General features: G+C 41.8%; 1 protein-coding gene across 1 annotated transcript in view; it reads right to left on the reverse strand.

Annotated features, from left to right (window-relative positions):
- Positions 1-25,815, reverse strand: part of LOC128667008 (butyrophilin subfamily 1 member A1) — a 40,969-nt gene that overhangs the window by 11,580 nt on the left and 3,574 nt on the right. The window contains exons 2-3 of the mRNA XM_053721866.1: positions 19,702-20,049; positions 17,370-17,645 (exon numbers count right to left, since the gene is read on the reverse strand). Of these exons, the coding sequence (XP_053577841.1) occupies positions 17,370-17,645; positions 19,702-20,049 (624 nt within the window). The remainder of the gene's footprint in view (positions 1-17,369; positions 17,646-19,701; positions 20,050-25,815) is intronic.

The raw sequence follows: 25,815 nt of genomic DNA on the forward strand, positions 1-25,815 counted from the left end.
GCCCCATAGGAGAATGTGTACTAAATGTATTGATTTCACCTTAAACAGTAAAGATCAGTCTTTATCTATAAAAGAATTGTCACCAGAGGGGTCTGTCGAGGGGGAAGTTATGCCGACTAACTCTCCCCACGTGTCGGACCCTTCGCCTCCCGCTCAAGGGACGCACGCTAATATGGCGCCAAGTACATCAGGGACGCCCATAGCGATTACTTTGCAGGACATGGCTGCAATCATGAATAATACCCTGTCAGAGGTATTATCCAGATTGCCTGAATTGAGAGGCAAGCGCGATAGCTCTGGGGTTAGACGAGATACAGAGCGCGTAGATGCTGTAAGAGCCATGTCTGATACTGCGTCACAATATGCAGAGCCTGAGGACGGAGAGCTTCAGTCTGTGGGTGACGTCTCTGAATCGGGGAGACCTGATTCAGAGATTTCTAATTTTAAATTTAAGCTTGAGAACCTCCGTGTATTGCTTGGGGAGGTATTAGTTGCTCTGAATGACTGTGACACAATTGCAGTGCCAGAGAAATTGTGTAGGCTGGATAAATACTATGCAGTGCCGGTGAGTACTGATGTTTTTCCAATACCTAAAAGGCTTACAGAATTTATTAGTAAGGAGTGGGATAGGCCCGGTGTGCCCTTTTCCCCACCTCCTATATTTAGAAAAATGTTTCCAATAGATGCCACTACACGGGATTTATGGTAGACTGTCCCTAAGGTGGAGGGAGCAGTATCTACTTTAGCAAAGCGTACCACTATCCCGGTTGAGGACAGTTGTGCTTTTTCAGATCCAATGGATAAAAAATTAGAGGGTTACCTCAAGGTTTTATTTTACAGCCCCTTGCATGCATTGCGCCTGTCACTGCTGCGGCGGCATTCTGGTTTGAGGCCCTGGAAGAGGCCATCCATACAGCTCCATTGACTGAAATTGTTGACAAGCTTAGAACTCTTAAGCTAGCTAACTCATTTGTTTCTGATGCCATTGTTCATTTGACTAAACTAACGGCTAAGAATTCCGGATTCGCCATCCAGGCGCGTAGGGCGCTATGGCTCAAATCCTGGTCAGCTGATGTGACTTCAAAGTCTAAATTACTCAACATTCCTTTCAAGGGGCAGACCTTATTCGGGCCTGGTTTGAAAGAAATTATTGCTGACATTACTGGAGGTAAGGGTCATACCCTTCCTCAGGACAGGGCCAAATCAAAGGCCAAACAGTCTAATTTTCGTGCCTTTCGAAATTTCAAGGCAGGTGCAGCATCAACTTCCTCTGCTTCAAAACAAGAGGGAACTTTTGCTCAATCCAAGCAGGCCTGGAAACCTAACCAGTCCTGGAACAAGGGCAAGCAGGCCAGAAAGCCTGCTGCTGCCTCTAAGACAGCATGAAGGAGCGGCCCCCTATCCGACAACGGATCTAGTAGGGGGCAGACTCTCTCTCTTCGCCCAGGCGTGGGCAAGAGATGTTCAGGATCCCTGGGCGTTGGAGATCATATCTCAGGGATATCTTCTGGACTTCAAAGCTTCTCCTCCACAAGGGAGATTTCACCTTTCAAGATTATCTGCAAACCAGATAAAGAAAGAGGCATTCCTAAGCTGCGTACAAGATCTCCTTGTAATGGGAGTGATCCATCCAGTTCCGCGGACGGAACAAGGACAGGGGTTTTATTCAAATCTGTTTGTGGTTCCCAAAAAAGAGGGAACCTTCAGACCAATTTTGGATTTAAAGATCCTAAACAAATTTCTCAGAGTTCCGTCATTCAAGATGGAAACTATTCGAACCATTTTACCCATAATCCAAGAGGGTCAGTACATGACCACAGTGGACTTAAAGGATGCCTACCTTCACATTCCGATTCACAAGAATCATCATCAGTTCCTGAGGTTTGCCTTTCTAGACAGGCATTACCAATTTGTAGCTCTTCCATTCGGGTTGGCTACAGCCCCAAGAATTTTTACAAAGGTTCTGGGCTCACTTCTGGCGGTCCTAAGACCGCGAGGCATAGCGGTGGCTCCTTACCTGGACGACATCCTGATACAGGCGTCAAGCTTTCAAATTGCCAAATCTCATACAGAGATAGTTCTGGCATTCCTGAGGTCGCATGGGTGGAAAGTCAACGAAGAAAAGAGTTCTCTATCTCCTCTCACAAGGGTTTCCTTCCTAGGGACTCTAATAGATTCTGTAGAAATGAAAATTTACCTGACGGAGTCCAGGTTATCAAAACTTCTAAATGCTTGCCGTGTTCTTCACTCCATTCCGCGCCCCACGGTGGCTCAGTGCATGGAAGTAATCGGCTTAATGGTAGCGGCGATGGACATAGTGCCATTCGCGCGCCTGCATCTCAGACCGCTGCAATTATGCATGCTCAGTCAGTGGAATGGGGATTACACAGATTTGTCCCCTCTACTAAATCTGGATCAGGAAACCAGAGATTCTCTTCTCTGGTGGTTATCTCGGGCCCATCTGTCCAAGGGTATGACCTTTCGCAGACCAGATTGGATAATTGTAACAACAGATGCCAGCCTTCTGGGTTGGGGTGCAGTCTGGAACTCCCTGAAGGCTCAGGGTTCATGGACTCAGGAGGAGAAACTCCTACCAATAAATATTCTGGAGTTAAGAGCAATATTCAATGCTCTTCTGGCTTGGCCTCAGCTAGCAACACTGAGGTTCATCAGATTTCAGTCGGACAACATCACGACTGTGGCTTAAATCAACCATCAAGGGGGAACCAGGAGTTCCCTAGCGATGTCAGAAGTCTCCAAGATAATTCGCTGGGCAGAGACTCACTCTTGCCACCTGTCAGCAATCCATATCCTAGGTGTAGAGAACAGGGAGACGGATTTTCTAAGTCGTCAGACTTTTCATCCGGGGGAATGGGAACTCCATCCGGAGGTGTTTGCTCAATTGGTTCTCCGTTGGGGCAAACCAGAATTGGATCTCATGGCGTCTCGCCAGAACGCCAAGCTTACTTGTTACGGATCCAGGTCCAGGGACCCAGAAGCGGCACTGATAGATGCTCTAGCAGCGCCTTGGTTCTTCAACCTGGCTTATGTGTTTCCACCGTTTCCTCTGCTCCCTCGTCTGATTGCCAAAATCAAACAGGAAAGAGCATTGGTGATATTGATAGCGCCTGCATGGCCACGCAGGACCTGGTATGCAGACCTAGTGGACATGTCATCCTTTCCACCATGGACTCTGCCTCTGAGACAAGACCTTCTAATACAAGGTACTTTCAATCATCCGAATCTACTTTCTCTGAGACTGACTGCATGGAGATTGAACGCTTGATCCTATCAAAGCGTGGCTTCTCTGAGTCAGTAATTGATACCTTAATACAGGCACGAAAGCCTGTCACCAGGAAAATTTACCACAAGATATGGCGTAAATATCTTCATTGGTGTGAATCCAAGAATTACTCATGGAGTAGGGTTAGGATTCCTAGGATATTGTCCTTCCTCCGCCACCTATATTAAATATATTAACCCCTAATCTAATCCCCCTACACCGCCGCCACCTATATTAAATATATTAACCCCTAATCTGACCCCCTACACCGCCGTCACCTATATTAACCCTAAATATATTAGGGTTAATATAGTTAATATAGTTATTATATTATATATATTATTAATATAGTTAATAATTAATATAGTTATTATATTATATATATTAACTATATTAACCCTTTCTAACCCTAACACCCCTAACTTAATTATTATTGCAATAAATCTAAATAATATTAATATTATTAACTAAAAAATCCTATTTAAAACTAAATACTTACCTATAAAATAAACCCTAAGATAGCTACAATATAATTAATAATTACATTGTAGCTATTTCTCCAACATTGGTGTGTCCAGTCCACGGCTTCATCCTTACTTGTGGGATATTCTCTTCCCCTACAGGAAATGGCAAAGAGAGCACCCAGCAAGAGCTGTCCATATAGCCCCCCCTCTGGCTCCGCCCCCCAGTCTTTCTCTTTGCCTGCTCTGAACAAGTAGCATCTCCACGGGGATGGTAAAGAGTATGTGGTGTTAGTTGTAGTTTTATTTCTTCTATCAAGAGTTTGTTATTTTAAAATAGTGCCGGTTTGTACTATTTACTCTACAACAGAAAATGAAGAAGATTTCTGTTACAGAGGATTATGATTTTAGCAGTAGTAACTAAAATCTATTGCTGTTCCCACGCAGGGCTGTTGAAACCAGAGAACTTCAGTTGGGGGGAACAGTTTGCAGGCTTATCTGCTTCAGGTATGATCAGGCATATTTCTAATAAGACATGTTAATGCTAGAAGACTGTCAGTTTTTCCCTTAAGGGGTAAGTAAGCCATTTTCTTAGACTCATAACAGATTAAGGCTTATTAATGGGCTCTATACTGGTGGACACTATTGTGGGCTAAATCGATTAATTTATTTCATATTTAGATGGTTTTTAGAGTGTTTTGTGTACTAAAAGCACTTTTGGGAACGTTTTTATTCGCCTGGCATTTAGTTAGACTACTATTTCAGTCAGAAAGGCCCCTTCACTCTGGTATGCAGAGGAAGGAGGCCCCGTTTTCGCGCCTCAATTGCGCAGTTTATTTCCATGGCAGTGCATGCAGCTTCATGTGAGGGATCCTGTGGTTTTCAGTGCTAAATAACTCTCAGGGAAGGTAAAGAGCCGCAGCAAGGCTGTGGCAGTGATTGTAGTGTACTAAAATTGTTGAATTGAACAAATAGCTCTGGTTTGCTCATTTTAAGGGTTAAAGTCTTGAAACTTGGTGTGCAATACTTTCAAGGCATTAGGACTCTGGGGTAAAAATTTTGTAAAAATCGGACATTGCCTTCATTGTTTTTCAAAATATCAGAAATAAAGTGTGCCTGTTTATTATTTAAAGGGACAGTAACGCTTTTCTTTAAAAACGGTTTTATTGCATTATTAGCCTGCCAAATTCTGTCTAACATGTCTATACCTTCAGATGGCTTATGTTCTGTGTGTATGGAAGCCAAGGTGGTTCCCCCTATTAATGTATGTGCAAATTGTGTCATAGCGTCCAAACAAGGTATGGACAGTACTGTCACATTGAATAAGATTGCCCAAGATGATTCTTCTAATGAAGGTAGTGGGGATAGTTCATCATCCTCTCCTTCTGTGTCAACACCAGTTTTGCCCGCGCAGGCGATACCTAGTACATCTAGCGCACCAATGCTTGTTACTATGCAGCAATTAACAGCAGTAATGGATAATTCTATAGCAAATCTATTATCCAAACTGCCATCCTATCCTAGAAAGCGTGATAGCTCAGTTTTAAATACAGAAGATGAGCAGGTTGGCGCTGAGGATAATTTATCAGTTATACCCTCACATCAATCTGAATTGGCAGGGAGGGAAGGTCTGTCTGAGGGGGAAATTTCAGATTCAGGAAAAGTTTCTCAGCAGGCAGACACTGATATCGTAACATTTAAATTTAAGTTAGAACATCTCCGCGCCCTGCTTAAGGAGGTCCTAACTACTCTTGATGACTGTGATTCTTTGGTAATTCCAGAGAAATTGTGCAAGATGGACAAATTCTTAGAGGTCCCAGTGCACGCTGATGCTTTTCCGATACCCAAGCGGGTGGCGGACATAGTGACTAAGGAGTGGGAAAAGCCAGGTATACCTTTTGTTCCACCTCCTATATTCAAGAAAATGTTCCCCATTGTTGATCCCAGAAGGGACGCATGGCAAACGGTTCCTAAGGTTGAGGGGGCAGTGTCAACGTTAGCTAAGCGCACAACTATTCCTATTGAGGACAGTTGCGCTTTTACAGATCCTATGGATAAAAAATTGGAAGGATTGCTAAAAAAGATATTTGTTCAGCAAGGTTTCCTTCTTCAACCAATCTCGTGCATTATTCCTGCCACCACGGCAGCGTATTTTTGGTTCGAGGAACTAGAAAATTCGCTCCAAAAGGAGACTCCATATGATGAAGTCATGGACAGAATTCACGCACTAAAGTTGGCTAATTCCTTTATTTTGGATGCCGCTTTCCAATTGGCTAAGTTAGCGGAGAAAAATTCAGGTTTTGCAATAGTGGCGCGCAGAGCGCTTTGGCTAAAATCCTGGTCGGCGGATGTGTCGTCCAAGAATAAGTTGCTTAATATTCCTTTCAAGGGTAAGGGCCGGAATTGAAAGAGATTATTTCAGACATTACTGGTGGGAAGGGACATGCCCTCCCACAGGATAGGCCTTTCAAGACTAAGAACAAATCTAATTTTCGTTCCTTTCGTAATTTCAGGAACGGACCGAATCCTAACTCTGCGGCCTCCAGACAAGAAGGCAACTCTTCCCAGCCTAAACCAGCATGGAAACCATTGCAAGGCTGGAACAAGGGTAAACAGGCCAAGAAGCCTGCTGCTGCTACCAAAACAGCATGAAGGGGTAGCCCCCGATCCGGGACCGGATCTAGTAGGGGGCAGACTTTCTCTCTTCGTTCAGGCTTGGGCAAGAGATGTTCTGGATCCCTGGGCACTAGAAATAGTCTCTCAGGGGTATCTTCTAGAGTTCAAGGAACTTCCTCCAAGGGGAAGGTTCCACATGTCTCGCTTATCTTCAGACCAGATAAAGAGACAGGCATTCTTACATTGCATAGGAGACCTATTAAAAATGGGAGTGATAAACCCAGTTCCAACAGTGGAACAAGGTCTGGGTTTTTACTCAAACCTGTTTGTAGTTCCCAAAAAAGAGGGAACTTTCAGGCCAATTCTGGATCTAAAAATTCTAAACAAATTCCTCAGAGTTCCATCATTCAAAATGGAAACCATTCGGACAATTTTACCAACAATCCAGGAGGGTCAATATATGACTACCGTGGACTTAAAGGATGCGTACCTGCATATTCCTATCCACAAAGATCATCATCAGTTCCTGAGGTTCGCCTTTATGGACAATCATTACCAGTTCGTGGCTCTTCCGTTCGGTTTAGCCACTGCTCCCAGAATTTTCACAAAGGTGCTAGGGTCCCTTCTAGCGGTTCTAAGACCGAGGGGCATTGCGGTAGCACCTTATCTAGACGACATTCTAATCCAAGCGTCGTCTCTTTCCAAAGCAAAGGCTCATACAGACATTGTTCTAGCCTTTCTCAGATCTCACGGGTGGAAGGTGAACGTAGAAAAGAGTTCCCTGTCCCCGTCAACAAGAGTTCCCTTTTTGGGAACAATAATAGATTCTGTAGAAATGAAGATCTTCCTGACAGAGGTCAGAAAGTTAAAGCTTCTAAACGCTTGTCAAGTTCTCCACTCTATTCTTCAACCTTCCATAGCTCAGAGCATGGAAGTAGTAGGATTAATGGTTGCAGCAATGGACATAGTTCCTTTTGCTCGAATTCATCTAAGACCATTACAACTGTGCATGCTCAATTAGTGGAATGGGGACTATGCAGACTTGTCTCCCCAGATTCAAGTAGACCAGGTAACCAGGGATTCGCTCCGCTGGTGGTTGTCTCACGATCACCTGTCTCAGGGAATGAGTTTCCGCAGACCAGAGTGGGTCATTGTCACGACCGACGCCAGTCTCTTAGGCTGGGGTGCAGTCTGGGACTCTCTGAAGGCTCAAGGTCTATGGTCTCGAGAAGAGTCTCTTCTTCCGATAAACATTTTAGAACTGAGAGCGATATTCAATGCGCTCCTGGCGTGGCCTCACCTAGCAAAGGCCAAATTCATAAGGTTCCAGTCGGACAACATGACGACTGTAGCGTACATCAATCATCAGGGGGGAACAAAGAGTTCCTTAGCGATGAGAGAGGTATCCAAGATCATCAAATGGGCGGAGGATCACTCCTGCCACCTATCTGCAATTCACATCCCAGGAGTGGACAACTGGGAGGCGGATTATTTGAGTCGTCAGACTTTTCATCCGGGGGAGTGGGAACTCCATCCGGAGGTTTTTGCCCAGTTAACTCAACTTTGGGGCATTCCAGATATGGATCTGATGGCGTCTCGCCAGAACGCCAAGGTTCCTCGATACGGGTCCAGATCCAGGGATCCCAAGGCGACACTGGTGGATGCATTAGTGGCGCCTTGGTCGTTCAATCTAGCTTATGTGTTTCCACCGTTCCCTCTCCTTCCCAGGCTTGTAGCCAGGATCAAACAGGAGCAGGCCTTGGTGATTCTAATAGCCCCTGCGTGGCCACGTAGGACTTGGTATGCAGACCTGGTGAATATGTCATCGGCTCCACCATGGAAGCTACCTTTGAGGCAGGATCTTCTAGTACAAGGTCCATTCGAACATCCAAATCTAGTCTCTCTCCAACTGACTGCTTGGAAATTGAACGCTTGATTCTATCTAAGCGTGGGTTTTCGGACTCGGTTATAGATACTCTGGTTCAGGCCAGAAAGCCTGTGACTAGGAAAATTTACCATAAGATATGGCAAAAATATATCTGTTGGTGCAGATCCAAGGGATACTCTTGGAGTAAAATCAAAATTCCAAGGATTCTTTCCTTTCTACAAGAGGGCTTGGATAAAGGTTTGTCAGCTAGTTCTCTAAAAGGACAGATATCTGCTCTGTCGGTTTTGTTGCATAAACGTCTGGCAGCTGTGCCAGATATACAGGCGTTAGTCAGGATCAAGCCTGTCTATAGACCTATGACTCCTCCATGGAGTCTAAACTTGGTTCTTTCAGTTCTTCAGGGGTTTCGGTTTGAACCCATGCATTCCATAGATATTAAGTTACTATCTTGGAAAGTTCTGTTTTTGGTTGCTATTTCTTCTGCTAGAAGAGTTTCTGAATTATCTGCTTTGCAGTGTTCTTCTCCCTATCTGATTTTTCATGCAGATAAGGTAGTTTTACATACCAAGCCTGGTTTTCTTCCAAAGGTCGTTTCTAACAGGAATATTAACCAGGAAATTGTTGTTCCTTCTCTGTGTCCGAATCCAGTTTCAAAGAAGGAACGTTTGTTACACAATCTAGATGTGGTCCGTGCTTTAAAGTTCTATTTAGAAGCAACAAAGGATTTCAGACAGACATCATCCTTGTTTGTTGTGTATTCTGGTAAGAGGAGAGGGCAGAAAGCTACTGCTACCTCTCTTTCTTTTTGGCTGAAAAGCATCATCCGATTGGCTTATGAGACTGCCGGCCGGCAGCCTCCTGAACGAATTACAGCTCATTCTACTAGAGCTGTGTCTTCCTCATGGGCCTTCAAGAACGAGGCTTCTGTTGATCAGATCTGTAAGTCAGCGACTTGGTCTTCTCTGCATACTTTTGCCAAATTTTACAAATTCGATACTTATGCTTCTTCGGCGGCTATTTTTGGGAGAAAGGTTTTGCAAGCCGTGGTGCCTTCCGTTTAGGTAACCTGGTTTGCTCCCTCCCTTCATCCGTGTCCTAAAGCTTTGGTATTGGTTCCCACAAGTAAGGATGAAGCCGTGGACCGGACACACCAATGTTGGAGAAAACAGAATTTATGTTTACCTGATAAATTTCTTTCTCCAACGGTGTGTCCGGTCCACGGCCCGCCCTGGTTTTTAATCAGGTTTGAAAAATTTCTTTCTTTATACACTACAGTCACCACGGCACCCTATGGTTTCTCCTTTTTCTCCTAACCGTCGGTCGAATGACTGGGGGGCGGAGCCAGAGGGGGGGCTATATGGACAGCTCTTGCTGGGTGCTCTCTTTGCCATTTCCTGTAGGGGAAGAGAATATCCCACAAGTAAGGATGAAGCCGTGGACCGGACACACCGTTGGAGAAAGAAATTTATCAGGTAAACATAAATTCTGTTTTTAGGGTTTATATTTATTTTACAGGTAACTTGGTATTTATTTTAACTAGGTACAATAGCTATTAAATAGTTAATAACTATTTAATAGCTACCTAGTTAAAATAATTACCAATTTACCTGTAAAATAAATCCTAACCTAAGTTACAAATACACCTACACTATCAATAAATTAATTAAATAAACTACAATTATCTAAACTAAAATATAATTAAATACACTAAACTAAATTACAAAAAAACCCCCACTAAATTACAAAAAATAAAAAAAGATTACAAGAATTTTAAGCTAATTACACCTAATCTAAGCCCCCTAATAAAATAACAAAGCCCCCCAAAATAAAAAAATGTCCCTACCCTAAACTAAATTACAAAAAGTAATCGGCTCTATTACCAACCCTTAAAAGGGCCTTTTGTGGGGCATTGCCCCAAAGTAATCAGCTCTTTTACCTGTGAAAAAAAAGAACAACCCCCCCATTACAACCCACCACCCACACACCCCTACTCTAAAACCCACCCTATCCCCCCTTAAAAAAAACCTAAGTCTAACCCCCAAGTGGTCCTTACCTGTCCTGAAGACCGGCGGAGAAGGTCCTGTTCCAAGCGGAGAAGTCTTCTTCCAGGCGCCGCCCTCTTCTTCTTCCAGGAACCAGCCGGCGCGGAGGAGTTGAAGACCGATGACCGCGGAGCTGAATCGGAATTCAAGGTACGCGATTAGAAATGGCGTCCCTTGAATTCCTATTGGCTGATTTGAGCCTTCAAATTCAAATCAGCCAATCGGAGGAGAGCTACTTTAATTCTATTGGCTGATTTGATTAGCCAATAGAATAAGAGCTACTGTAATTCTATTGGCTATTCTAATCAGCCAATAGAATTACAGTAGCTCTTATTCTATTGGCTATTCAAATCAGCCAATAGAATTAAAGTAGCTCTCCTCCGATTGGCTGATTTGAATTTGAAGGCTCAAATCAGCCAATAGGAATTCAAGGGACGCCATTTTTAATTGCATACCTTGAATTCCGATTCAGTGTACGGCGGCGATCGTATGAAGAGGATCATCCACGCTCCATGGCTCCGGTCTTCAGTTCCAGCGTCGCTGATCTTCAGTTCCAGAGAGGACGGTCTTCAGCTCCGCGGTCATCGGTCTTTTAACTCCTCCGCTCCGCGCCGGCTGGTTCCTGGAAGAAGAAGAGGTCGCCGCCTGGAAAAAGACTTCTCCACCTGGAACAGGACCTTCTCCGCCGGTCTTCAGGACAGGTAAGGACCACTTGGGGGTTAGACTTAGGTTTTTTTAAGGGGGGATAGGGTGGGTTTTAGAGTAGGGGTGTGTGGGTGGTGGGTTGTAATGGGGGGGGGTTGTTCTTTTTTTCACAGGTAAAAGAGCTGATTACTTTGGGGCAATGCCCCACAAAAGGCCCTTTTTAGGGCTGGTAATAGAGCTAATTACTTTGGGGCAATGCCTCGCAAAAGGCCCTTTTCAGGGCTATTTGTAATTTAGTTTAGGGTAGGGACATTTTAGTATTTTAGGGGGTAATACATTTATTATAGGTGGTGGCGGTGTAGGGGGATTAGATTAGGGGTTAATGCATTTAATATAGGTGGCGGTCGGTGTAGGGGGATTAGATTAGGGGTTAATATATTTAATATAGGTGGCGGCGGTGTAGGGGGATTAGATTAGGGGGTAATGTAGTTAAAATAGGTGGCGGCGGGGTAGGGGGCTCACATTAGGGGGTAATCATTTTAATATAGGTGGCGGCGGTGTAGGGGGATTACATTAGGGGTTAATAATTTTAATGTAGGTGGCGGCGGTGTAGGGGGATCACATTAGGGGGTTAGACATTTAATGTAGGTGGCGGCGGGGTCCGGGAGCGGCGGTTTAGGGGTTAAGCACTTTATTAGGGATTGCGGCGGGGGATTGCGGTTGACAGGTAGATAGACATTGCGCATACGTTAGGTGTTAGGTTTTATTTTGCAGGTAGTTTAGGGAGTTACGGGGCTCCAATACTCAGCGTAAGGCTTACTACGCCTGCAATTTGTGGTGAGGTGAAAATGGAGTAAGATTTCTCCATTTTCGCCACGTAAGTCCTTACGCTGTATATTGGATACCAAACTGCGCGGGTTTGGTATACCTGTCTATGGGCCAAAAAACTACGGCCGAAGGCAGAAATATACGAGCGTAACTTCTATGTTACGCCGTATATGTGATACCAAACCCGTGCAAAATTTGGCGTTGGCGGCTTTTGCGGGCGACGCTGCATATCGGATCGGGCCCCTTGTCTTTTAACACCGGGTTTGTAAAAACCCGTAATACCAGCGCTGCATGTAAGTGAGTGGTGAGACAAAACTGCTCATTCGCACCGCATAGCCTCTAACGCAAAACTCGTAATCTAGCTGAATTTTATTTATTTTTTATTTTTAGCAATATGCAGCTTAAATTCTATTGGCTGTTCAAATCAGGGGTGTTTTTGTTTTGGGGTGGCTTTTTTGTTTTTATAGGGGTATTAGATTATGTTTAATTTTAATTATTTGGGATATTTTCGTTTATTATTTTTTGTAATCTTAGATTTTTTTTATTTTTCGCAATTTTAGTGGCTTTTTTTTGGTAATTTTGGTTTATTTTTACGTACTTTTAGGATTTTTTAATTTTGTAACTTAGGTTTTTTATTTTTCGTTTATTTTAGTTTTTTAAAATAGTAATGTTAGGTTTTTGTATAGTTTAAGCTTATTTTTTTTTATTTCACAGGTAAGTTTTTTTTTTATTTAAAGGTAGTTATATTGTAACTTTAATTTAAAGTTAAGGGGTGTTAGGTTTAGGGGTTAATAGTTTAATTTAGCTTGTTGCGATGCGGGGGTTGTTGGTTTTTGGGGTTAATAGCTTTATTATAGTATTTGAGATGTTGGGGGCAGGTAGTTTAGGGGTTAATAGCTTTATTATAGTATTTGCGATGTGGGGGGCCGATGGTTTAGGGGTTAATAGCTTTATTATAGTATTTGCGATGTGGGTGGTCGACGGTTTAGGGGTTAATACTTTATTTTAGTGTTGGCTATGTGGGTGGGCGGCATATTAGGGGTTAATAAGTTTAATATAGTATTTACGATGCGGGGGGATGGCGGTTTAGGGGTTAATAGGTAGTTTATGGGTGTTAGTGTACTTTGTAACATTTTTGTTATGAGCTTTGTGAAACATTTTTGTCTCGTAAAATCCATAACTACTGGTCTTTGATCGCGGAATGGATTGTGCTGGTATAAGCTATAACGCTAGCCTAACATTTTTTGAGTGCGTAATGGAGAGTTGCGTAAAGGCTAAAACACTAGTGGTATAGCCGTACCGCCGAGACTTGTAATACGGGTGAGCTGAATATTTTGCACGCAAAGGCCAATTTTTCAGCGGTATAGCCATACTGCACAACTTGTAATCTAGGTGATTTTGAGTTGAAAGTATATTGTTTTCGCTTTGACGCTTACATGACAAGCGCAAAAAGCCAAAGTATTCCCCCATAAAAGTCAAAATGGAGAAAAAAAAGTAGAAAAAAACCCTCTCGCACAAACCCAATCACATATTCTCATTTGAGCTAACCCGACAAGAAAATATTAATATTTCACATTTCAATGTTCTTCACATAGCAGAATAAGTTCTATTTATTCATAAATACATGTTTCTGCATATATCCGATTGTTTTTTTTGGTACAATCTATATCTATATATACATGATTAATATATAGGTACAGATATATAAGATATATATAGGAATATATATTTATAAATACAAAGAACATATTCTGCTATGTGCAAAATATTGAAATGTGAAGTATTCTGTGAATACATATATACATACAGTATAAATACATAAATACATATGTATACATATATAGACTTTACATATATATACTTTAGATATATATATATTAAACTTATTAACCCCTATATATTATATATACACATACATTTTTAAAGATGTCTGCCTATTTTCCCCCCTAAAATCTGAGATCTCATATCTCTGAGCCTTTATACTTTTTGTGTGCAATTTTTTTAATGCATTTTATTAGATAGTTTTATTATGAGTGTAACAATACTTTATAATGTATTTTTGATGGGTTTTTATGCAACTTTTATGTCTCGCGAAACAGTTAACCAGAGCTCTGAAGTCGTTTAAGACTTTATTTGAATGTTTTACTTGTGTTTTGTTAAAATTTTATTCTAGATCTAACACTGTTAATTCAGGTTCTGAGGCTGCGCTAACTTTTTTAGTGTTGTTATGTATTGCGCTAGAGTGCAACACTTAACTTTCATCTTGTATTATGTTTAGCGCAACCGAAAATATCCATTAAAAGTATAGAGGGCGAGCTAATGAGGTGTCGGCCGCAGTAAACATTCTCTGGTAAATCGTCTTTAGCATGGACTTGTAATATCAATTTGTGCACAAATTCTAGAGCAGCCCACCGATAGTGTTAAGAAACTAACAAACATAAACTCGTGTTATCATTATATGCTGATGACTTATTATTTTTGAGTAATCTCAAGGTTAATCTTCCAAAGGCTACAGCCAATATTAATCTGTTTGGCAGTATTTCGGGGTATAGGATTAGCTCGACGAAGTCAGAACTATTATGGCTATATAAAGCTAAAGATAGTATCTTTAACCACCCTTTTATTGAGTCTCTATATATTAACTACCTGGGTATTAGTTTAAGGGCAAATCCTCAGGAGTGGTATCAATTAAATTTTCCAAAGTGCTTTAACGTATGTATAAATAAAATGGTGGAATGGATCAACCTACCAATATCACTATCTGCTTGTGTTATGTTAATTAAAACCCTAATCTTTCCAAAGTTGTTATACCTAATACAAAATATTCTGGTATTTTTAGTTAAAGCGGATATAAAAAGGTTTAACAAAACTTGCTCGAAGTTTATCTGGAAAGGAGCTAAACCCCGAATAGCTCTAGAGCGTCTTATGAACCCCAGAATAGCGGCAGGTCTAGCGCTACCCAATATTAAACAGTATAATCTAGCGGCACTAGTCAAAGTGGCGATAGACTGGATTACCGAGAAGGAACAGGTTACTCTTTTGAAGTATGAATTAAATCTAATTGTCCCATTTCAGCTGAGCACTATATTACATTGCCCTCCAAATACTCTCCCATCGATCATTTGTAATCTAATAACTATCAAAAATATAACGACAGCCTGGCAGAAGTCCTGCCGGGAGTTTAAATGTTCCCCCTTTGTGTCAGAATTTCTTCCCATCATAGGAAACCCTAACTTTATGCCTGGCATTTAAATATTGTGTTTAGACACTGGCAGAAGAAGGGTTTAATTTGGGTTAAACAGATAGCCAGAGCGGATTTAACTCTTGAATCCTTCCAAACCCTCTGTAATAAATTCGGATTAGGGAAGAGAGACTTTGTTTGCGTATCTACAGCTGCAACATTTTTTTACAGAGTTAAAACAGGAACACGGCTTAGACTGGTTGCTGGGTGATCTACTTAGCAGAATTAATATATATCATAATGGGATTTATTCTATTACTCCTCTATATTCTATTTTGAACTGCGCTACTCCGGTTAACGCATTAGAATATGTTTAAAAAAATGGTTAAGGTTCTTTCCAAATATTACCTCACAGGAGATAGCGGACAGCCTTAGAATAATAGACAAGGCTTGGGTCTTGACGTCCTGATGGGAATCAGATTTAAAATTGATTTACATGACCTATTTAACACCAAGTGCCTTAACTAGATGGTACAAATCAAATATTTATTGTTCTAGATGTAGAGCCAGCCTGGCAGATATTTATCACTGTTTCTGGAAGTGCCTTAAAATCACCCAATTTTGGGGGAAATTAATCACTGTATTAATGCAATATTAGCTCTGGACTTTACTATCCAAGCATAGGATGCTTTTCTACTAGCTAAACTCCAGGGTATAAATAAAAACTTTGATTAATTAATACAGTGATCTCTTTGGCGCGTAACCTTATCCTTAGAACCTGGAAAAATCAGTCGACTCCAACATTTTCAGTATTTAAACAGACAGTGGTTACACAATGGGTCCTATCTATCAAGCTCAGAATGGAGCTTGATGCCCGTGTTTCTGGCGAGCCTGCAGGCTAGCCAGAAACAGCAGTTATGAAGCAGCGGTCACAAAGACCGCTGCTCCATAACCTGTCCGCCTGCTCTGAGCAGGCGGACAGACATCGCCGGAAATCAACCCGATCGAGTACGATCGGGTTGATTGACACCCCCCTGCTGGCGGCTCATTGGCCGCGAGTCTGCAGGGGGCGGCGTTGCACCAGCAGCTCTTGTGAGCTTGATGCCCCGTGTTTCTGGCGAGCCTCTTGTGAGCTGTTGGTGCAATGCTGAATACGGCGAGCGTATTGCTCGCCGTATTCAGCAAGGTCTGGCGGACCTGATCCGCACTGTCGGATCAGGTCCGCCAGACTTTCTTAAATAGGGGCCAATGCGTAGCAGAGCAATATAGGTTGCAGAATCTGACTGACACACAATTGGCTATTTACTTTAAAAAATGGACTGGATTTATCTGTTCTCTCTCCGAGGCAATGCAAATTCAACTAGTGAAACCACTAATAAATTCTGCGTATGTTCAAATGAACATTTTCGTTGGACATTTACCTTATAGCTGGTCAGGCTAAGCGAGTAAGACTTCTCAAATCAAAGTATCGATCCCAATACATTCGCCCTAACTATCCAAACGCTACTCCCCCCCCCCTTTTTTTTTTTCTTCTCTCCCTCTCGTTTCCATTGCTGTTTGTTCCTTTATATACATGGTCTATTGATTTGTCGAGTTTTGTGTTATAAGAAAATATCCGTAGAAAATCCCAACAGTTGGATTACAGGAAATTTAATACTGCTGGTTTTTGCATAGGATGCTATTTTGATTTATTCTCTTCCTCTTTCTTTGAATTGAAAGCATACAGATTTATGTTTATTTATTCTGTTATATGTACGCTCGGTAAGACGTCATCTGTATGATTTATATGCTGTACCTCCTGTCGTTGTTAAATAAATAATAAAAAAATAAAAAAACTAACAAAAGACCATCCTAAATATTTATAAAAACTGCACTTTTGATGACTAATTATAGAGCTATTGAAGATTATTGCTACTATTGATTTTAATGCCAATAACGTTTTGCTTACAATGACTGGCCCTTTTATGGAAGAAGTTAATAGACAAGACAATAAGAGAGCTACTATTGTAGTCTTTGGTACATTGATTTCTGAATTTAAAAAGCTTAAAGTCATAGTAAATCCTGATTTGCCGGTGCAACAAATAAAGGTATAAAATACTTCATGCTGAAAGTTCCTTGATTTGTCTGTAGCGTATGCTGCTCTGTGCGCCTCAGGCCGCCCACAGCACAATGCTATTTTGTCAATAAGGTGATGTTTTCACCTCTTAGCCAATAGCCGTGCGGGCCAGCTGGCATTATGCCGGATAGCTATTACTGCAAAATAGCGTTCTGCCATGGGCGGCCTGAGGCTCTCAGCGCAGCCAACACTGCAACAAAATTTCAGCATTAAGTATTTTATGCACTGGTAAATCCTAGTGTTTCAAAAATGCTAGGATTTGCCATCATTTAAAAAAAAAAAAATGAATCACAGGCTACATATCCATACCTGAGACAATTATGTAGGCGCCAGTTTCTAGACCAGACATACTATGTTTCACTCCACAGTAAAAATGACCCTCGGATGATGAATTCAGGAGAATTTCACTCTCTGTTGTGAAGAGACCATCACTTTGTTTGTGGGATGCTTCAGAGTCCGGTTTGATAGTTTTGTTATTTCTCAGCCAATGAGTTTTCTGTTCAGGATACCACCCAGATGAGAAGCAGGAGAGTCGAATAAAGCTGCCTTGTAGCGAGATGTCTATGTGAGGCGGAGAACCCTTACCTGTGTATGAAAGGAAGGGGGAGAGAGGGGGTGGTAAGGGAGAGAAGTAAAGAACAAATGAAGAGAGGGAGTGTAAGGAAACGAGGGATGGAGGGAGGAAAGAAGCAATGAAAGGACGAAGGAGGGCATGATGGAAAGAGAGAGGGAAGGAATGAAGATTTAGGAAGGAATGGAAAGGAGGGAGGGATAGATGAAAGGAAGGAAGGAGGGAGAGGAAGGGAGATAAGAAAAGGGAGGCAAGGAAGGGGGGAGAGGGAGGTAGGAAATAAAGGAGGGATGGAATGAAGTAGAGAGGGAAGGACAGATGAAAGGAAAGAGGGAAGTCAGGGGGTTAAAGGAGGGGTGAATGAGGAAGAAATGGGAGGAAGGAGAGAGGGAAGGTGGGAGAGAGGTAAGAAAAGAAGAAGGGAATTGAGGCCAGAGGGAGGGAAGGAAGGAGGGAGTGATGGAAAGAGAGAGGGAAGGAATGAGGGATGGTAGGATGTAGGAAGGAATGGTAAGGGGGGAGGAATAGAAGGGAGGTAAGAAAAGGGAGGGGGAGAGGGAGGTAGGAAATAAAGGAGGGATGGAATGAAGTAGAGATGGAAGGACAGATGAAAGGAAAGAGGGAAGTCAGGGGGTATAAGGAGGGGTGAATGAGGAAGAAATGGGAGGAAGGAGAGAGGGAAGGTGGGAGGAAGGTAAGAAAAGAAGAAGGGAATTGAGGCCAGAGGGAGGGAAGGAAGGAGGGAGTGATGGAAAGAGAGAGGGAAGGAATGAGGGATGGTAGGATGTAGGAAGGAATGGAAAGGAGGAATAGAAGGGAGGTAAGAAAAGGGAGGGGGGAAGGAGGAAATGAAGGGGTGAGAGGGAGGTAGGGAAGGCAGAAGCGAGGAAAGGAATGAAGGAACAGAGGTAGAAGAAGAAGGAAGGGGAGGTAGAAAGGAGGGATGGTGTAAAGAAAAGTCAGACAGACCTACAAGACAAAGGGAAATGAGAGACACCGCAGAACATTTATGTAAAGAGAAAGATACCAAAAATAATAAACACAATGCAGAAACAGACAGATAACAGTGCGACTCAGTGGAGAGTACAAGAGCGCTAGAGAAAGCTGTGAGACACCACACATTAGTAAGATAGTTATAGCTGGAATACACAGAGCAAGGGGGGTTTGAAGGAGGCTGAGAGAGATATGAGAGTACAACTAAAACGTTTACATATAGAGTGAGTGAAGGAGGATATAAAGCAGTCTAATACAGATGCTAGAACAATACAGGCCCATCTCAAATCAGGAGAGGGAGAGAAACATCAGGCTAAAAAGGACACATTATAGAGGAAAAGATTGTGATGAGAGACATAAATAAGACAACGTGAGAGACACATTCACAATTTAAGGGACATTAAATACAAAATGCATATTATAACCATAGTATTAAGGTTATTTCCCGCCTTCCTCTAGTCATGGGTGCTGCCATGTTGGAATCTAGCGCTCACTACATCCCAACGGTGACTTGTTTGCACATATGCAGTAACTCACCTTCATATGAAGGAGAGGTGACATGATTACTTTATATAAATATATTCAAGCCCCATATACAGAGATGGCAGAAGCTCTGTTTATTCCAAGAAAATTGTTTGTGAAAAAAGGTCACAATTTAAGGCTGGTGGAAAGGAGATTGAATCTCCTGCAAAGGAAATGTTTTTTCACTGTAAGAGTAATAAAGTTGTGGAACTCGTTACCTAAGGAGGTAGTGAATGCCAATACCCTTGATACATTTAAAAATGGTTTGGATACATTTCTGGCTAGAAACCGAATTCATGGATATGATTGCCTGTGTTAAATGGGTCATCTTTTTAATGGGAGTAATTTAAGATTAGATGTGTATAGGTTTAACTTGACAGACTTCTGTCTTTTTTCAACCTCATCTACTATGTTACTATGTATATACCTGCAGTGTAAATTAGGTTCCAAAATGGTGGCACCCATAATTAGAGGGAGGTGCCTGAAATGTATTTAGTGTTTAATGTCCCTTTAAAGGTGCACAAAGACAGTATTAAGTGATCATGAGAGACTGACCCACAATGCTGAGGTTCACAACTGCTTCTTCATAGATTTGATTGCTGACATCCTCCACAAAGCAGTGAAATGCTCCAGCATCAGAGAGACGGACGTTGAGCAATGAGAGCGCCAGGTCTCCAGTCTCTGGGCCGTCCCTGAGAAATGCTCTCCCACGAAACTCTGCAATCTGATCCTGTCTTTCTTCCCTTCCTTCTCTCATCAGAAATACTATGCTATGAAAGAGATTGTAGAACCAGCGTATTTCTAATCCAGTCCTATTGAGAGGTGGTGAAAGGTTGCAGGGTAATAGAATATCTGATCCCACTGCTGCCACCAATTTCTCCTCTGACTGCACCTGAAACTTGGCTAAGAAAGCAAGGAAATATCAAGAAAAGAAAAGGACGATCAATGCAAAAAAAAGAGAACAGTTCTGTTAAAGGGATATGAAACTTTTGTGATTCAGACAGAGTTTATCAAATGTGCTTCATTCCCATATTATACTAGGAAGATGTCTGGAGCACAACATGGCAGGAAATAGTGCTGCCATCTAGTGCTCTTGCAAATGGATAATGTAACGTGACCTAGTGGATTGCACCCTAAGGTGAGGGTCAAATCTGTCCTGCTGTGCCCTTCTCTAAGTACCGCTAGAGAGCTACAGGGACCAGGCTACTCGATTAAAGGACCGGTCAACACAGTAGATTTGCATACAATTTTAAAAATTACGTCTATTTCCACTCCCACTGTATCATGTGACAGCCATCAGCCAATCACTAATGCATACACGTACCATGTGACAGACATTAGCCAATCACAAATGCATAAACGTTTATTCTGCGCATGCTCTGTAGGATCTGGTTACTCAAAAAGTGTAACTATAAAAAAACTGCACATTTTGTTAATGGAAGTAAAATGGAAAGTTCTTTAAATTTGCATGCTCTATCTAAATAATGAAAGTTTAATTTTGACTTGAGTGTCCCTTTAATAGCCCTTTTATGCAGTGATTAAAGGGACACTCAAGTCAAAATTAAACTTTCATGATTCAGAAAGGGCACACAATTTTAAGAATGTTTCAGATTTACTTCCATATTTTGAATAGCTCCATGAGTATATTTTCTCAATTCCTGCGTACAGCCATTGCCAGATAAAAATGAAAGTAAACTATCTCTAAACTATAGTCTATTATAAGGGCTATAGTTCAAAATGAAAGGGACATTGTACTTTCCCTTTTTGTATAAAAGAGCAGTGGTTGAACGTTAGTTTGTATTTATTTATTTATTTTGCATAAAAATTAAAATGACACTAACAGAGAGTGCAACCAATACCTAGATATCTATTGCTCACTGGCTAACAGAGACAACTCCTACAGAAAAAAAAATGCTCAGGAACATTCATTCAAAAAAGGAAGCTCTGCAATACATTTTGAAATGATCTCCTTTAAATGGAACACTTACAATTTTTTGAGTATCAAGTCCCTTTAAAATATAAAAGGAATGATTGTGTTTTAGATGTTTTTGGGTATATGCTCTCATTTTAGCTTGTCTCATTTTAGCTTGTTTCTCGCTTTACCAAAATATCTACTATGACAGTCAACTCCAGAATAGTTGTTGTTTAAAAAGATAGATAATCCCTTTATTACCCATTCCCCAGTTTTGCATAACCAACACAGTTATATTAATACACTTTTTACCTCTGTGATTATCTTGTATCTAAGCTTCTGAAAACTGCCCCCTTATTTCAGTTCTTTTGACAGACTTGCATTTTAGCCAATCAGTGCTGACTCCTAGGTAACTTCATGTATGTGAGCTCAATGTTATATGTTATATGGCACACATTAACTTATGCCCTCTAGTGGTGAAAAACTGTAAAAATACATTCACATAAGAGGTTGCCTTCAAGGTCTAAGAAAGTAGCATATGAGCCTACCTAGGTTTAACTTTCAAATAAAAATACCAAGAGAACAAAGACAAATTGGTGATAAAAGTAATTAGAAAGTTGTTGACATGCCCTATCTGAATCATGAAAGTTTTTTTTTTGGACTTCACTGTGCCTTTAAAGAGATTTTTTATATAAAATGTTGTAATTGGTGTAATCAAATAATAAAATGTCCGCACAAAGAATAATCCAAAAGAAAGAAGGCAGCTCTCTGTCATAGGACGGTCATCCTGGTGTGGCGTGATCTATAAGAAAAAGAAGCACAGAGGCGCCAACATGGCCTAGTAACGTCACGGCAGTCGGATACAAAACATCAGCAGGATAGGAAATATACTCACAAGCGTAGCGCACCCAAATGGTGCTATTGTGGCAGCCTGGAACATCAAACAGTGGTCCAGCTCACTGGTGTCTCCAGCCAGATAGAGATGATCCTTGGCGAGGGCCTATCCTATGATGCCTATAAGGGCAAAAAAGGCACACACATAGCCCAGTAACGTTTGTACACCAGATAAAAAAGGATTCAAGGTTGTACTTACAGGAAACAAAGCACCACCAGTAAGTACAACCTTGAATCCTTTTTTATCTGGTGTACAAACGTTACTGGGCTATGTGTGTGCCTTTTTTGCCCTTATAGGCAGCAGATTTAAACACAGGCTTGATTCTGATTAAAGCCTAACAAAAAGACTGAACGTCTGGGACATCCGCCAGACGCTTGTGTAATAAAATTGACAAAGTAGAAATTTGTCCTTTTAGACAACTAGCAGATAGTCCTTTTTACAATCCTTCTTGGAGAAAGGACAAGATCCTAGGAATCCTAATCTTACTCCATGAGTAACCCTTGGATTCACACCAATAAAGATATTTACGCCATATTTTATGGTAAATCTTTCTAGTGACAGGCTTGCGAGCCTGAATCAGAGTATCAATGACCGACTCAGAGAATCCCCGCTTAGATAAAATCAAGCGTTCAATCTACAGGCAGTGAGCTGCAGAGAATTTAGATTTGGATGTTGGAACGGACCTTGAATGAGAAGGTCCTGTCTCAATGGTAGTCTCTGCAGTGGCAGAGAAGACATATCCACCAGATCCGCATACCAAGTCCTGCTTGGCCACGCAGGCACTATTAGAATTACTGAAGCTGTTTGATTCTTGCAATCACACGAGGCAGGAGAGGAAAAGGTGGAAACACATAAGCCAGGTTGAACGACCAAGGTACTGCTAGCGTATCTATCAGTACAGCCTGGGGATCCCTTGACCTGGACCCATAGCGAGGAAGTTTGGCATTCTGTCGAGATGCCATCAGATCCAATTCCAGTTTGCCCCATTGATGAATCAATGATGCAAATACCTCCGGATGGAGTTCCCACTCCCCCGGATGAAAAGTCTGACGACTTAGAAAATCCACCTCCCAGTTCTCTACTCCTGGGATGTGGATTGCTGAAAGATGGCAAGAGTGAATCTCTGCCCATCGGATTATCTTTGATACCTCTATCATTGCAAGGGAACTTCTTGTTCCCCCTTGATGATTGATATATGCTACAGTCGTGACATTGTCCGACTGGAATCTTATGAACTTGGTCAGAGCCAGCTGAGGCCACGCCTGAAGTGCATTGAAAATTGCTCTCAGTTCCAGAATATTGATTGGCAACTGAGACTCCGTTGGAGTCCAGGTTCCCTGAGCCTTCAGGGAATTCCAGACTGCACCCCAGCCCAGGAGGCTGGCGTCCATTGTCACGATTACCCATGCTGGCCCTCGGAAGCACATTCCCTGAGACAGATGATCCTGTGGCAACCACCAAAGAAGAGAGTCTCTGGTCTCTTGATCCAGATTTATCTGAGGAGATAAATTCGCATAATCCCCATTCCACTGTCTGAGCATGCATAGTTGCAGTGGCCTGAGATGAAAGCGAGCAAATGGGACGATGTCCATCGCTGCTACCATTAATCCAATGACCTCCATACACTGCGCCACTGATGGCCGAGGAATGGACTGAAGTGCTCGGCAAGTATTTAGAATCTTTGATTTTCTGATCTCCGTCGGGAATATTTTCATGTCTACTGAGTCTATCAGAGTTCCTAAGAATGTGGAACGAGTGAACTCTTTTCTATATTCACTTTCCAACCGTGAGTTTTTAGAAAGGACAGTACAATGTCCGTGTGAGATTTGGTCAGATGATAAGTTGACGCCTGAACCAAAATATCGTCCAGATAGGGCGTCACCCTTGAGGCAGAACTTTTTTTCACTTTCTGCGATGAGATTTTTTTTGTGAAACTTTTTCTGTAGGTCATTTTTAAATAAAATAAAATATTAAATTTGTCATTTACAATAAATTACCAGATCAATTGTAATGTGTTGGTTAACTGGAGAACAAAGCAGTATTTAAAGTTTCATAATCTAGTGTAGTAGCAACAATCAATGCACTACTGCATATTTGACTGTTGTCTTCAAACAGCACTTTGCTCTGGATGCACTGTGTTAAGGAAAACTTATACAATGCAGCCAGAGAACAGCTCTGTTTAAAAAGAACAGCCTAATGTGGAGCAGCACTGAAAAGTTAAAGTGCTAACAGTTCCTGTTCTTTCTGCAGACATGCTGCATTTTCTGCGATGACATCTTAGATCACTGTATGTTCTGCCTTGGGGGGCGTCACTGCTATGCCCCGCGGCTTGAGGACCGCTAGAAGGGACCCTAGCACCTTTGTGAAGATTCTTGGAGTTGTGGCCAACCCAAAGGGAAGGGCCACAAACTGATAATGTTTTTCTAGAAAGGCAAACCTTAGAAACTGATGATGATCCTTGTGGATAGGAATGTGAAGGTACGCATCCTTTAGGTCCACGGTGGTCATGTATTGACCCTCCTGGATCATTGGTAAGATTGTTCGTATAGTCTCCATCTTGAACGATGGGACCCTGAGAAATTTGTTCAGGAACTTTAAATCCAAAATAGGTCTGGAAGTTCCCTCTTTTTTGGGAACCACAAAAAGGTTTGAGTAAAACCCCTGTCCCTGTTCCAGTTTTGGAACTGGACAAATTACTCCCATGGAATAATGGTCTTTTACACAATGTAAGAACGCCTCTCTTTTTGTCTGGTCTACAGACAAACGTGAAAGATGAAATCTCCCTCTTGGGGGAAAATTTTTGAATTCCAGTTGATACCCCTGGGTCACAATTTCTAATGCCCAGGGATCCTGCACATCCCTTGCCCAAGCCTGAGCAAAGAGAGAAAGTCTGCCCCCTACTAAATCCGGTGCTGTTTTTGTAGCAGCAGTGGGCTTTTTGGATTGTTTACCCTTATTCCAGGTCTGATTAGGTCTCCAGACAGACTTGGACTGAGCAAAATTTCCTTCCTGCTTATTGGTGGGAGGGGATGCAGAGGGCACTCCTCTGAAATTTTGAAAGGAACGAAAATTATTTTGTTTACCCTTCCTAAGAGGTTTATCTTGAGGTAGGGCATGGCCTTTACCTCCAGTAATGTCCGCAATGATTTCCTTCAATTCAGGGCTAAACAGAGTTTTACCCTTGAAAGGAATAGTTAACAGTTTAGACTTTGAGGATACATCAGCAGACCACGATTTTAACCATAGCGCTCTGCGCGCCAATATTGCAAAACCTGTATTTTTTGCTGCTAATTTAGTAATCTGAAAAACAGCATCAGTGATAAAATAATTAGCTAGTTTGAGAGCTTTAATTCTGTCCAAAATGTCGTCTAGGGGCGTCTCTACTTTCAGAGACTCTTCAAGGGCGTCAAACCAGAAAGCCGCCGCTGTAATTACTGGAACAATGCAGGCAGCAGGTTGTAACAAGAAACCCTGGTGAATAAATCATTTCTTTAGAAGACCCTCTAATTTTTTATCCATAGGGTCTTTGAAAGCACAACTATCTTCAATAGGTATAGTTGTATGCTTAGCTAGAGTAGATATTGTTCCCTCCACCTTAGGGACCGTTTGCTAAGAGTCCTTAATGGTATCTGATATGGGAAACATTTTCTTAAAATTAGGAGGGGGAGAGAACGGTATACCTGGTCTATCCCATTCCTTTCTAACAATTTCCGAAATTCTTTTGGGAACCGGAAAAACATCAATGTAAGTAGGAACTTCTAGATATTTATCCATCTTACACAATTTTTCTGGAGGAATTGTAATGGGTTCACAATCATCCAGAGTTGCTAAGACCTCCCTGAGTAACAGACGAAGGAGTTCA

This window comes from Bombina bombina, chromosome 7, assembly GCF_027579735.1.
Source record: "Bombina bombina isolate aBomBom1 chromosome 7, aBomBom1.pri, whole genome shotgun sequence".
NCBI classification, from domain to species: Eukaryota; Metazoa; Chordata; class Amphibia; order Anura; family Bombinatoridae; genus Bombina; species Bombina bombina.